At 36.9% G+C, this 15,314-nt stretch overlaps 1 protein-coding gene across 1 annotated transcript in view; it reads left to right on the top strand.

Moving 5' to 3' along the window:
* The window catches only part of PLA2R1 (phospholipase A2 receptor 1), a 69,846-nt gene that overhangs the window by 40,404 nt on the left and 14,128 nt on the right, over positions 1-15,314 (top strand). The window contains exons 16-23 of the mRNA XM_070956985.1: positions 62-97; positions 2,136-2,293; positions 4,076-4,140; positions 5,445-5,548; positions 8,593-8,732; positions 9,942-10,059; positions 11,753-11,874; positions 13,021-13,159. Coding sequence (XP_070813086.1) covers positions 62-97; positions 2,136-2,293; positions 4,076-4,140; positions 5,445-5,548; positions 8,593-8,732; positions 9,942-10,059; positions 11,753-11,874; positions 13,021-13,159 — 882 coding nt within the window. The remainder of the gene's footprint in view (positions 1-61; positions 98-2,135; positions 2,294-4,075; positions 4,141-5,444; positions 5,549-8,592; positions 8,733-9,941; positions 10,060-11,752; positions 11,875-13,020; positions 13,160-15,314) is intronic.

The following is a 15,314-nucleotide window of genomic DNA, read 5'->3' on the forward strand; positions in this document are numbered from 1 at the left end:
AGGAAAGAAGAAGAAAATTCTGCATTATATTCTTCAAACCAAAACATTATTTCTGTTTCAGGTGTGAAACCCAAGACTCCACAATGGTATATTAATGGTATGGGTAAAAACATGTTTTTTACCTATTGAAACAGTGTGTTTGTGTGTGTGTGTGTGTGTGTGTTTGTGTGTGTGTGCATACAGTAAGCATTTTGGGGGGCTTTTTTCAGCAAACAGGCAGATTTTCTATAGATTTCATTTCAAAACAACAGCAAGCAATACTTATGTTATAGAAATAATTTAGTAATCTTAGTAGTCACAAAAAGCAGAACAGCATTTTACTAGAAGTGTACCCTTATCTGCACGTGGTACTTAATTCAATTCAAAATACCAGTTTGGTGGCACTTATAGATAGATCTGGGCAAGTATGAATGCTATGAAAGATGCATTGAGCAGAGAAAAAATATTAAGGGCTTCTTTTAACAACTGCTTTTTCTTTTGTGGTGATTTATTTTTGTTCTTAGCTTTTCTACCTGTATCTTGCTTTCAAATGATGGGATTGATTCAGATTTCCAATGAGAATAGTTTTACTTATAGAGGAACGGAAGAAGTAACTTTTGCTTCCAAAGAGTTGCTCAAGAAGATTGGTAGATCTAGTAAAAGTTTGTTGAAAAAACACTGCCTGAATAGATCTGTATCATGTTTGCAATAAATTGCAACTTTTTCAATCAAATGATATAAAAATGAAAAGGGAGGGTTATGTAAGTTTATGTACGTTAAACTATAAATTATTATTTCAAATTTTTAACAGCCATTTCATCCTAAGCAGTGGGCAATGGGCAGCTATAGCATGATTGGAAGCTTCCTAATAAATCAGTTCTGTAGGAGCATGGTAGCTCATGTGATTAGGATGCTGGGTTGGAGTTTAGCAAGCTCACGTTCAAGATCCGAGTGCTGCTGCATAGTGGAGTGAGTTCCCATCACTCACTCCAGCTCCTTGACAAGGACATAAAAGGAGCCTCCATGGACAATGGTGAGGTCACCAGCAAATCCTTTCAACCTGGGAGCACCTTAAATGATGCCTCTGACATGGGATTTCCCCTACTTTTCTGTTGTTTTAGGTGCTTTTGCTCAATTCTAAGAATGAGAATTCTTACATGCCAGAACTTTCTACTCTTATGAAAATCCAAATTAACTTCACACCAAAACCCCCCAAAATGACATTGTTAAATATTGGCCATTTCACTGATAAATTTCTACAATGTGATCTTGTTGTGCTTAAGTCACAGGTTTTGCTTCTCTGCATCAAGCACAAAAGTGCATTGTTGGTCTGTGTGCTGTTTGATTGGCAATGTCAAAGGAGGAATAATAAATGATTGAACATTATAAGCCTTGATGTATTTCAGCAGCACAGTGGGCATGTGGAACTTGTTTATGTTCTTGGTGGTTTACAGAGCAACATATACAAGTGAAATTTGCAGTCAGTCATGGAAGAAGGAAATGGGGGCAAAGAATTGGAGACAGGTCTTCACAAGATTAATACAATAAATTGTAGCTCAAAATATTTCATTATTAAGAGCAAGAAGAATCACAATGACATGTGAGATGTGCTTCTATTCCATTGATATTAATGGAGTAGTTGTTCAGATGCTTAATTTTTTATCATTGAAATCTTTCCCTAAGATAAAGATAATATTTAATTGCATATATTTTTAGAATGCATTCATCTAAAAGTAAATAGCTAAGTAGTCTGTTACTGTCTGGACAAATACCAGAGAATCTGCTATTGTTTCTACATGTTAGGCTCCATTCAAAGAAATAATTGCTCTGCTTTCAATGTAAAATATAGTTCGGGCTATAACAACCATATTTAAATCCATTGATTTCACTGGGAGAAAATTAAGCATATGAATAACTTCTGCATTTTAATGGAATGATAATGATCTATTGAACATGCCTAGTTCATTAAAATTTAAATCTTTAAATCTCAAGGATAAGTCAAATGTAGTTTAGCATCCACTCATCTTCTGCAGGTTTGATAGTGTTGACTCTTGTAGAGCACAGGGTGTGTGATGTTTGGTTCATTAACAATAAAAATACGTAATTCAAAGACATTTTCTCATATTCAAATAGATTGTGTCTAACTTGATTTTTAGAGTTACCATGGTTTTATTATCAAGGAGCAGAATACCTTTTCTATGACAGCCCCTCAAACTGGGACAGTTTTCAGTTTGTGTGTGGTTGGCTCCGTGGGGATATAGCAACCATACAGTCCTCTCAAGAACAAGAATTTATCCAAAACAGAATAAAAAAGGTAATGTATATATATATATATATATAATTATTTCTTAGGTTTTCATAGCACATCAGTTTTTTCCAGATAGATAGATAGATAGATAGATAGATAGATAGATAGATAGACAGACAGACAGACAGACAGACAGACAGACAGACAGACAGACAGACACAATTATGCAAGAAATTAAAAGACACAATTTGAAATAGATTTTCTACTTAATACAGCAGCAACTAGTGAAATACAGTTTTGTGGCTTCTTCAGACTGAGCCAAGTTAAAGGCCTAAGTACAGTCTAGATCAGGCATGTCCAGCCCGCAGTAATACAGTAATACAAGTAATACAGCCCTACAAGATCACAAACTTTTAACATTATTATGTAATTTATGTAAATTAACTGTATTATCCTTTTCACTCAGTGAGGCTCAGGCAAGACAAAAGGTTAGACACCCTTGATCTAGATAAAACAAAAAAGCACAGCTGATGAGCATGGAGAAATTAAGTCAGTTTTTGCACGTACAAAATGCCAATACATTCTTCTTTTTCTACAAATACATATATCATCTCTGGTATTTCTGGATTGCAACCTTTTTTCTTTAAATTGCTCCTGTGACTAAAAATACTTTAATCGCACCCATGAATGTTGCAACATTTTCACTCTTATCTAGATATTTAGCTTTTGAACCATCAACTTAGGAGACTTTGGTACTTCTTTCTGGCTTTATTGTTTTCAGTAACCTTATAAAACATTGATTTCTGTCCTTATCAGAGATGAGATAGCGATCAGTAAGAATCAACCTTTTCTGCTACTGCAATGTTGTGACCATAAAAGTGGCCCTAATTTTAGCTGGGGTTGCTGATGTAAAAGAAGGCAGAACCGCCTACATCTTGAATGAATTTGCAGAAAATGGAATTCCAGCTGTTGTAGCTTTTTTGTTTGTGGTTAATTAAATATACCTGCTCCAATTTTCTCTCTGCAAAAGTGTTAAATGTGTAGGTGACCTCATCCCTTCTATACTTAATATTTCACGTTCATTTATTTTTATAGTCTAACCTCCTTGAAAGTTAGTGGAATTTTTTTGTTTCAGCAGAGCTTTAGAAAAGGGGATGATCCCCTAATTGTTAAGTCAGATTGTTACGAAATTTCATTTTAACGTATGCCAATTAGTGTACATTCAAAGTGACAATGAAGTTATTCTAAGTTACTCTGTGTGATTTTATTATTGTATTATATTTTTTGCTTTTTGTTGGTTTAATTCAGATCAGCAAATCATTATGGCAATAATGCTTTTCAAATATATTTGGCAGGATATACATTTCAAAATGAGTAAAGCATTAAATAGTGTTTCTTGCAATAAACCATGTTTATCTGAAGGTAACTGCCCCATTGTTTTTAGGTAATTTAACTGAGTTTCAATTCTCTGTGTTTTTGCTCAACATGTAGTAATTTTTGCAATTCTGGTACTATTGTGTACTTATAAATTGCTTCCATGTAATCATTATGCAGTAAGAACTATTGATTATGTTATTTCTTCTATTTAGTTACTTAATGTTATTTATAATCTGTCCCATTTCTCAAGGACTTTTGGCAGCTAGCAAACACTGAACTCAGTGGAACTCCACATTTCTGAGTGGATATACATATTTTGATGTCAGTCATTTATAATTTTTTGTTGTTTTTCAATTATTTTTATCATTCTTGTCTAAACATTAATCAGCATACATTGCACACGAACCAGTTAAAGGATACATGCCAAATAATAAATTTACACAATATTTCTTCAATGTAAATATTCTACAGATTTCAAAAAAAAGTAGCAATTGGTGGATTGCATTGCGTTCAGAATTACCCAGTGAAGAATTTCGGTAAGATTGCCATAAACGTTTTATTTTCTCTATCTAATCTTAGAAATTATTTCTTATTTTAATATAAAAGCAGCAAACCTGGGCCCAATTGCAACTATATCCTATACAGCTGTATTCATAATATAGAAAATGGCGTGTTTTTCTTACTCTTTCTTTCTGGCAAAAGTAAGATTTCTTTTCGGTGAGTTGGGTGGATTCCTCAGCGTTCCTCCATTTATATATCTTAAAATGTATAGAAATAGATGAAGAAAAGTGAACAATACTATAGATAGAATATACTGCAATGGAATTTGTAAATAGTAATCATGATTGCTCTGATTTCCCTTATTCATTCATTTACTTATCCTTTTCGAGTGTACAAAGATTTAAATTCCATAATACGTAGTGGTGCTTACTCCCAAGAACTGCGTATATTATTACAATCCTGATAAAATAGCCAGTCATTAATGGTAAATGTACTATTAATGAAAAACCCCAAATAAAGAAATACTTGCTGTTGCTAAATATTTATTGTATTTATGCATTTCCTGTGCTAAATGCAATGTAAGTGGTATAAGATTCTTTCAGAAAATCTCCTAATCCAGTTATTACAAATAAGTGGATCTCAGTTTCTAAAATGTTTTAAATTTGTTTTAACTTGCTTTATATAATTACAGTAGTTTTTTTAAAAAAAAAACATGAAAATTTTCAATGCATTTGTACTAATTTTTCTCTAGTTTTACAATCACTTTTTTCACTGCAGTGCATTTTTAAAGTACTTTTCCCAACTGATTAATTTTTTCACTACTTCACCTAAAGTGTACATGTTTATGTATAGTTTTAAATTGCAAACTACTTAGCAACAGTCAGGAAAATTAGCTTTTAATTCTGTTTCAGGTATATTTAGGAATGAAAAACACAAATTAGGCCTATTATCTTAGAGAATTTCAACCTGCTTTCCTTTGGGAGCAATGTATGATGTAGTTTAGGATAGAATAGAATAGAATAGAATAGAATAGAATAGAATAGAATAGAATAGAATAGAATAGAATAGAATAGAATAGAATAGAATAGAATAGAATATTGGAAGGGACCTTGGAGGTCTTCTAGTCCAACCCCCGGCTTAGGCAGTTTATCACCTGCATGACAGCCATGTGCCAGGTCATCCAGAGCCCAACATGGGACAGTGGTCACATATCTGATCTGGTTTTCCTGTCAGAAAAGCAGCAAAGGGATCTAAAATTTAGCTCTAATAGAGTGCTTGCATCATGTGATCTTCAAAAGCCATTTCTAATAACTAAATACAATCTAAATTTTGTTTACAGATGGACAGATGGATCCCCATTATTGTATCAGAACTGGGCAGGAGATAAAGAGAGACCAAAGTCAGCTCAAGGGCAAAAATGTGCTTTTATTTCTTCCCAGACAGGTACCTGTAGTATGTGGTTCTTATTATTTCAAATTATTATATGAAACATTTGGTGAGGTTCCATAATTATGTTATTTTATTCTGAATCATCTTTGCCTATTGCCATAGATAAGAATTTTTCTAACTACTGCAATGTTTGAAAGACACTGAAAACCTGGTTCTTGGAACAGACATTATTGGGTTGTATTGTCACTCCAAATTTGGTAAACTATTTGTAAAATTTTAGATTGTGTTTATAATTGCAGAATTTCATGTTAAGAGGGTGGCCATATAAATTTAAATAAATATTTAATTGAAGTTGTCATGAAAGGTATTCCCAGATTATGCAATTTTTTGAATTGAGAATATTGATTTGTGGATTTTTTCCTAATAAACAGAGATAGCTTTATAATGTATGCATTTCAATCTGTGACCTGTTTTTCTTCAATGGAGAAGTGTCTTCTTTCTTTGTTTGTAACACAAGAATGTCATATATCATCCAGATCTCTACCTGTTAACAAAAGTTATTAGCTTGTGGCAGGGGTTAAATGTAAAAATGTTTGCTACCGGTTCTGTGGGTGTGGCTTGATGGGCATGGCTTGGTGGACATGGGACCGGGTGGGTGTGGCCAACTTGACATCACTCACTGTTAGAGCCAGGAGCTGCACATTTTGAAGAACATTCTGCCCTTCTGAAGCCCCCAATACTTTGAGTTTCCCTCCGCCACCCAAGCGAACATCAGAGCCTTCTCTTGCAGAAGCAGAATCCAGGCACAGAAATGGAAAAATGGGGGGGGGGGATGGGGAGGAGAAGGTGTAAGAAGACGTTTCCTTAGATTGCTGACACTCCCAACAATGAGTTTGGCAGCGATCTAAGGAAACGTCTTCCAGCTCTTCAAGATCGACTTTAAGCCGACAGCAAAAGTAGTGGTGGGGGGGAGGGGCAACAGGGGCGTATGTGTGTGTGTGTATCCCTCCCTCCGCAAGGACTTGGAGGCAGACACTGCCCCTCTGAGGAAAAGAGGAGGCAGCGAAGCCCTGGCTGTCACCTGGGAGAGGAGGACTATGAAGGGACACACACACACACACACACACACACACACACACACACACAGACACACCGTTGCCCCCACTGCCACTACTTTTGCTGTCAGCTTCTCGGCACCCTTCAAGTCGATCTTGAAGAGTTGGAAGACGTTTCCTTAGATTGCTGACACTCCGAACAATGAGTTTGACAGCATAGAAGGAAGGCAAGCATGGCAGGGCTGCTGGGAAGGGAGTAAGCTGCTAGCTCCCTTCCCTGCAGCCCTGCCATGCTTGCCTGCCTTCCACGTGGCCTTCCGCTTGCGTGCCTTTGCAAGCTGGCCACGGGAAGGCCCCATGGAAGGCAAGGAAGCATGGCTGGGCTGAGGGCCGTGGTCCCGTTCCGGGGCGTGGCCAGCCAGCAGTTGCTACCGGTACAGCGAACTAGTCCCAGTCTCCGCTACCAGTCCTCCCGAACTGGTCCAAACTGGTAGCATTTCACCCCTGGCTTGTGGTTTATCATGTGTGTATGTGTGTTTGTACCTAAAAACATATTTACATAGTGGCTGCTTGGAGTCTTTGAATATTATGCAGATTTTGTGCTCTTAATTCCAACAAGAATATCTTATTGCCTTTTATAGTACTGAGCATGGCATGAGAAATGATTTCCTAAGAATAATATTGCCTGCACTCGGAATGGTACATCCGTTTTCTTTCTTGTGTTTTTCTTGGGCATCATCCAAACCTGCCTTGGAGGATCTCTGCAAAGTAAATTTAAGGCCGTTCCAATCAAATTAGCCTGGGGTTAGAGTTGCTCATCATTCATTTCCCACAAATCATATTGGAAATGATTTGATTTTAAAAATTGATTGTTTTTATTTTGTACAGCAGGAGGAACCCAAGAAGTCATACAAGTAGCACTCTCTATATGAAACAGACCGTTGGTTTTTCCTGGAAGCATATTTCCAATGCCAGTCAAAGCCAACTAGTCCTTCAGATGTGCTTCTCTCTCCCTCCCTCCTTCTCTCTCTCTCTCTCTCTCTCTCTCTCTCTCTCTCTCTCTCTCTCCCTCCCTCCCTCCCTCCCTCCCTCCCTCCCTCTCTCTCTCTCTCTCTCTCTCTCTCTCTCTCACACACACACACACACACACACACACACACACACACACACACACACAAGCTTTGGGTGGCCCAAAAATCTTACCTGAAATAGATGTGATGCTGAGGGTCTCTGCTTTGGTTTGCAGTGCTCTGGCTTCCTGTTCAGCTCTTTTTGTTCTATATAATCTTTTGTGAAAGTTAGGACTTCTTATCTAGTAAGTCCTTTCCCAGCCTCCCTGCACTTACACTGACACATGGCCTCCTTTTCCTGGCCTCCCTGCTCTCACACTGCCACTGCAGCACCATCCCCTCTCCCAACTTTGCATAGTGCAAACTGTGCCAAGACCACCCAGGATTTCTGTTGCTAAGTGACATGGTCATGTGATGTCCTGCTTTGCGATTGCATTGCTTAGCGACAACAATCTCGGTCCTAATTGCCCTCTTAACTCAAAGACATCCTGTATATTAATATAAATAAATAATGAAAGAGTTGTCTTACATTTTCACTGTTATGGGAGTATGGATGATTACACTTGAGGCAGTCCTGCTAGGAATATACTTCTCAAAAAGTGTTGCACATAAATTATAACATATTTAATTATATTGGAAATATACTTAATTGGTCAGTATCTGTTAGCCCTCCCAGGTAAAACAGATAGCAAACCCAACTAGATGAGCTACATCTACTTTATTGTAAAACTGTATTAACATAACCTTGCTAATCTGAAAGTGCAAAGCCTCTTTTAACTTCTTGCTCCATTAGAGCGGTTCCTTCCTTAGTTTCCTTCTCTGATTTTACTTTAAGCTACTTGGGCTCCTTCCTCTCTTGTCTGAGTGTTTCCTAGGCAGCATCTCTTTCCCTTTTTCCCCCACACATTCCATTACAGTATCATGCCATATTGACAGGGTAATTTTAATTTTATTATGTTATTGTATCGTTTAGGACAGTGGGACTTTGCAAATTGTACCATTTCTCTTCCTTGTGTCTGCAAGCGTAAAAATGTACAAATTACTGAGAGAGAAATTTTGAAAGAAGAATATCAAGGAACATGTCCTAAAGGATGGCTGTATTTTGGATTCAAGGTATTTGCTGGTTTAAAGAAAAACCTTCTAGAGTTTCGAACCTTAACCCTAACCTTAACCCTAAGTGCAGTATGTTGGCCAAAAATGGATTGCTAATTTAAAAAAAAACCATTTAAAAGCACATGTCTTTATGCGTTTGAATTATGAAATACATATAATAATTTAATAAATTATTTGCTTCATTCAAAAGTGATAATTTAATATTACAGGTAGTCCTTGACCTACGACCATAATTGAGCCCAATTTTTTGTTACTAAGTGAGACACTTGTTAGGTGAGTTTTGCCCCATTTTGCAACCTTTCTTGCCACAATTGTTAAGTGAAACACTGCAGTTGTTAAATTAGTGACACAGTTGTTAAATGAATCTGGTTTCCCCATTGACCTTGCTTGTCAGAAGGCCACAAAAGGGGATCACATGACCCAGGACACTGCAATGGTCATAAATGTGAGTCAGTTGCCAAGCATCTGAATTTTGATCATGTGATCACGGGAATGCAACGGTTGTAAGTGCGTAAAATGGTCATAAGTCACTTTTTTCAGTGCTGTTGTAACTGTTGTAACAAGAGCCTTGGTAGTACAGTGGTCTAAAGCACCCTGTTATTAACACAGCTGCCTGCAATTACTGTAGGTTCGAATCTTACCAGGCTCAAGGTTGACTCAGCCTTCCATCCTTTCTAAGGTAGGTTAAATGAGGACCCAGTTTGTGGGGGCAATAAGATGACTTTGTATAAATATACAAAAGTATGAAGGCTATTGCTTAACACATTGTAAGCCGCTCTGAGTCTCCGGAGAAGGGCAGCATATAAATCAAATAAAAAAAAAAAAACCTTTGAATGGTCACTAAATGAACTGTTGTAAGTCGAGGACTACCTGTACTACAGTCTCCCAGGAGCCCAGCTTGATTCCCTGATCCCTATCAATCAGTGTCCATCTGAAGTTTCAGTAGAAAACTGCCTTTTTTTTAAAAAAAAAAATCTGATTCTCTTCCTGAGTGTTCTCAATTGCCATTCTATTTATACATTGTGGTTTATGTTTCCTTTTCTCTTTTCCAATTAATGGGCTAAAGAAGAAGCTTGATCTATCACTTCTTTTAACTCAGCTTCTTCATTCTTTCCAAACCTACTCCTATCCAACCTTGCAAATAAAATTTTGTGTGAGTGACTCATGGCTATCCTAAATACCCAATTCAATCTTTCTTTCTATAAACAGTGTTTCCTGCTGCAGATTCCAAAGGATCCAGCCCATTTAAAAAGTTGGTATTCTGCTCAAAAAACTTGCAGCTATTATGATGCATCACTGGTATCAGTTGAAAATGAAGTTGAACAAGGTACCACACGGTGTGTTACACCTTAATCAAAACGTTATAAATATATGTTTCTTTCAGATATTGCATATTTTATTAGTAGGACCATCTCTGTTATCTACCGTATTTATATTTAAGGCTCTGGGTCTTAAACATAATAAGATTTTGTAAGACTTAATAGCTGTACTGGATATTATATGAGTAAACGTAAGAGGATTCAAAACAAGACTACTTAAATACTTGACTAAGTTTTCTATTGTGAATTTATGTCTTGCAACTGAATATTTATTATCCTTGATAGAAGACCAGATATAAATTTCTATCAGAAAAAATAACTTTACTACTTTCAATTGGCTGTAAAATACCATTGTTTAATATTTAGTTTTGAACTATGGCAGAAGTAAGTAATGCTATAAAACACATGTATATTTGCATTTTATAGGGTTATTTAACTTTGGATAAATTCCTATCTCTTGTATTTAAACTCATTTCCTGGGATTTAAGACCTCCCCTTGATAACCATCACAGCTAATTTCCTGGGACCTCAAACTTGATACCTATTTTTTTCTTAATTCGGAAAGCATAGTGGCATTTCCATAGAATCCTTTAAAAACTTTGCAGTCAGTGACAAAATAAAACACTAAGAAAGAAGCAGTGTGAAAGTGATATGGAAATAGTACATGAAATAAAGTGGAAATCCTCATTTGAGATGGTTTGGTCATGTAAAGAGAATGAATTAGGATCAAATTACATAAGCTATATAGTGTATTCTGCTTTGTACAATACTGCTTTCCATGAAAGAGAATATGTACCGTATTTTTCGGAGTATAAGACGCTCCGGAGTATAAGCACATTCGTTTTTGGGGAGGAAAACAAGAAAAAAAAATTCTGCCTCTGCCTACCAGCATCCATCAGTATTCATCTGGCTAGCAGCAAACAGCCTGGTTAGCTTCAGCACATTATCACAGCCTGATTTAGCATGAACAGCTGATTGGCAGTTAGATCGGCCTCCCGGAATACCGCCAATCAGCTGTTCCAGGCTGCAGGGATCGCCAGAACCCATTGCCATTTCCGCGCATCGCATTTTCAGCCTCCATACGCTCCATTTTTGCTCTGCTCTGCATGTCGCATTTTCGGCCGGTTCCAGGCGACGGAGATTGCTGCTGGCGTCGATCCCCACCGATTCCCGCCGCCTGGAACTGGCCGAAAATGCGACGTACAAATGCCAAAAATGGGGTATGCGGAGGCCGAAAACACAATGTGCAAAGGCTGAAAATGCGACGCATGGAGGCAGCGATCGGCAGCAATGTGCTGTGGCAATCCTCACAACCTGGAACGGGTCTAAAACAGGGTGTGCAGAGGCCGAAAATAGCCAGCGGGTGGGGGCCAATGGATAGGCGGGGCTTCAGCAGCATTCGGTGCATAATACGTACCGCAATTTTCACCCACTTTTGAGGGGGGAAGTGCGTTTTATATTCCGAAAAGTATGGTATATATACAGGCATGTATGTTTAAGGTTCTTTCTTAGCAATTAGGAATGGCAGTTCTAACTGAAGGAGGCTTTGATAATTGACTTTTCAGATTGATAAAAAGTCATTATACTTTTGTATCAGCCTGCATTTCTTACTTTTCATCTCCATGTAATTTCAGTCACTATTAATTTGAAAATAATAATTTAGCAGAGCTTAAGTTTCTGAATTCTAGTTTTCTTTTCTAGCTTTCATTGCAATGAACCTATTTGGACATAAATCTAATGTCTGGATTGGTCTGCAGAGTGATAATTATGAAAAATGGCTTAATGGACAAGAAGTAGAATATGCCAACTGGTCTCCAGCACAAGTAAGGCAATGTAGTCTTACTTTTTTTGTACCTTTTTTGTACCCTACATTGTATTTATAATGAATGTATTTCCTACTTAGATAGAAGGAGGAAGGGGAGGAAGGCTAGAGAAAACATGAAAACAGAAAGCTCTTTCCTGAAGATGATATTAATCAGGAATAACCAAGAGTCCATTAAAATGGTAAAGACAAAAATACTCTTGAATCAAGCTCATTTGCTGTAAGTGTTATGGAAGTAGTCTGCCATCTTCTGGGATTTTTTTCCTAATTCCCAGTCTAACCAATGGTCTAAAAGGTGTTTGATTTATCCAGTATGAATCATAACCAGTATCCACCTGTGGTGCTTTGCAAATAAGTGCAAATAAAGCATCTCCAAAGTATTAAAGCAGTTACGTCATTTGCAAAGTTCACAGGGCTATTTCAAAGGATGTCCCAAATTGTCTGTGCATGCGCAGCACATCAAACAGATGAAATTACTGGGCTTGCAAAGAAAGATGGGAGCATCTTTCAAAGCAGCTGTATGAGTCTCAGAGATGATGTAGCTCCTTTAAAGCTTCTATGAGACATACTTTGTCCAGTGTAAGGAGTTTTGTGAAGTACATATTTTAAATGCTTTGCACAACCATAGAATTCTGAACTATCAATAAGATATGAAAATAAGAAAATATGAAGATTTTTGTCCCTTTCATAGTGCTACCCAAATTCAAATGAAGATTTCCTATCTTCTAACAAATCTATCAGTTCTAATAACAAAGAATACATTAATTGTTTGCACAAAGTCAACAATAAGAATATGTCATGAGATTTATTATCTGTGTTGTTTATTTCTGTATCACTTTCCTATGCTAAAACATTGCACTGTGTTTTACTGAGATTTTAAAAAAAATTCCTAAAAATACTGCAGAACAAAGAAAATTCTAATGAGACAGGGCAGTGCAGCTAATAATACTGCATGTTGATCATTTTAAAAGCAGTGAATTGTGAGGACCAAAAAGCTAGGAGGAGGGGGAACGAAAAAAACTGTAGTACAGTGTTTTGTGGCATTTCCCACTTTTATTTTATGTATACTCTGATTATCAGTTTAATTTTTTTTAAAGTCTGTCTATGGCTTTTCCCACTGATTTCTATCATAATATATTAATTTCAGAATCATTACATTGCTGATACTGAAAAAAAAGTTGTCCTATGTACTTCAATACTAAATAATCCAAGTTTCAGTTTAATGGGAAAGTGGTACCTTGAAAACTGTGAAAACAAAAATGGGTTTGTCTGCCAGAAAGCTCAAGGTAAATTGTTATAACATTTATATAAAAATATGCTAATCTTTATAATCTAATTTACTAATCTCTTTCTACTAGGTATACTACCTAAATGATCCATCCAGCAGTTATCCTTGAGCTAAAATAATGTTTCTCAGGCTTGACAACTTTATGACGGGTGGACTTCAACTCCCAGAATAACACAACCATCCAGGCTGACTGAGGAATTCTGGGAGTTGAAGTCCACCCATCTTAAAGTTCCCAAGGTTGACCAGATAATATTCAGAAGTGAAAAAAAAAGAGAAGAATAAAGAAAGGAAAATTAAATAAAAGAAAAGATATCAATAGAGTAAAATAAATTTTTACATCAAATGAAATTTAAGAAAGATATCAATAAAATAATATCATTATATAAGGTGAGAGAAATAATGTATACTGAAGAATATAGGATATTGATATTGTAACAATTCAGATATTATAGGTAGATGTCATTAAGATGATGCTTGTTGTAAATTGTTTTACTTGCATTTATAAATGTATTATGTGGTTTCTTAAATTAATAAAAGTTTAAAAATTTTTTTTAAAAAAGTTCCCAAAGTTGAGAGACACTATTCTAAAGCTGCACAGAGTTCCAATTCACAAACGACCTACTTTAAGAAAGTGAATGCTTCTATTTCAGTTTTGGATGCTTTGTATAGGTGTATGTGCAGAGAGATTCCCCTTATAGATAGGATGAAAGATATCTACTTCTGGGATGGGGCTTTTACGTGTGGTTGTTGCTGCTACTTCAATATCTATTCATGATGAGAAATTGGCAACTGTTCAATGTTAGTCTTTGGTGAATGGTGATAATTAATCAAGCAATTTTAGGAAAAATTATACAAAATTCTGAATGACTGTGGTGTTGGGGAAGAAATTATTCTGCCTGATGACAAAAATGAATAGATGAAAATGAGACAAGAGGGTACAGAAAAACGAAAAGAGTCATGATATCTTTCTGCAAATTAGAATGCTTACCAAAACTGTTTATACTGTAGGCAGTTGTTTACAAATTAAAGATAAGGAAATAGTGAATATGGCAGTTGCATAAATTTGAGTACTCTTCTAGGTGATTTGGTGCTATTCCTGCTGTATTTAGGCAGAGACAACTTTCAAAGTTCAGGTAGTCATTAGGTTATAATAGCAATTAAGATTAGGATTTCCATTGCTAAACGATATGGTCATATAGCATGATGCCACATTGATGGCAATCTCAACTGTCTCAGTTGACATTGTAACCCAGAAACTTCACAGGTCATTAAGAGAGGATCTCATGTGACCAAACTCCTAGGCAAGCAGGCCAACAGGTGAGAACTGCAGGTGGGTGGGTGACAGCTGCACACAGGCACTACTGAGCCAGGTAGGCCGACAGGAGTCACAGCCAGGTGCAATTGACCATGGACAGATTTGCAGGGGCCAGGAGGTGGGCAGTACAGAGCACAGGTAAGCAAGGGCATTCTTCCACAAGCTCCTTTAGTTGCAAGGGTTATTCAGCACGTCTGGAGAATATTACTCTGGGGAAGGTTGACAAGCAATAGTATTAATCTGCCTTTTGGCTTATTTTTTTTTATACTCTCTTGTCACAGGGTTCTTTTTTCAATAGCCAGTTCAATGGGCTCCACAAACTCTAGATGTCCCACTCGTTAGCCTTGTTTTAGCAGTAGCAATAGCACTTAGACTTATATACCACTTCACAGTACTTTTCAGCCCTCTCTAAGCCGTTTACAGAGCATATTGTAAAGAGCCTTGGTGGCGCAGCAGACTAAAGTGCTGTTAACTAGCACCAGCTGCCTGCAATTACTGCAAGTTCAAATCTCACCAGGCTCAAGGTTGACTCAGCCTTCCATTCTTTCGAGGTAGGTAAAATGAGGACCCAGATTGTGAGGGCAATAAGCTGACTTTGTATAAAAAAAAAAAGAACACCGCTTAGAGGGGGCCAAAAGCCCTACTAAGCAGGTATATACAAAAGTATGAAGGCTATTGCTTAACCCATTGTAAGCCGCCCTGAGTCTCCGGAGAAGGGCGGCATATAAATCAAACCAATAAATAAATAAACAATAAATAAATAAATAAATATTGCCTCCAATATTGCCTTCATTTTACCAACCTCGGAAGGATGGAAGGCTGAGTCAACCTGGAGCTG

The sequence above is a fragment of the Pituophis catenifer genome, unplaced genomic scaffold (assembly GCF_029215685.1).
Source record: "Pituophis catenifer annectens isolate HBS135680 unplaced genomic scaffold, rPitCat1.0.hap2 SCAF_1, whole genome shotgun sequence".
NCBI lineage: Eukaryota > Metazoa > Chordata > Lepidosauria > Squamata > Colubridae > Pituophis > Pituophis catenifer.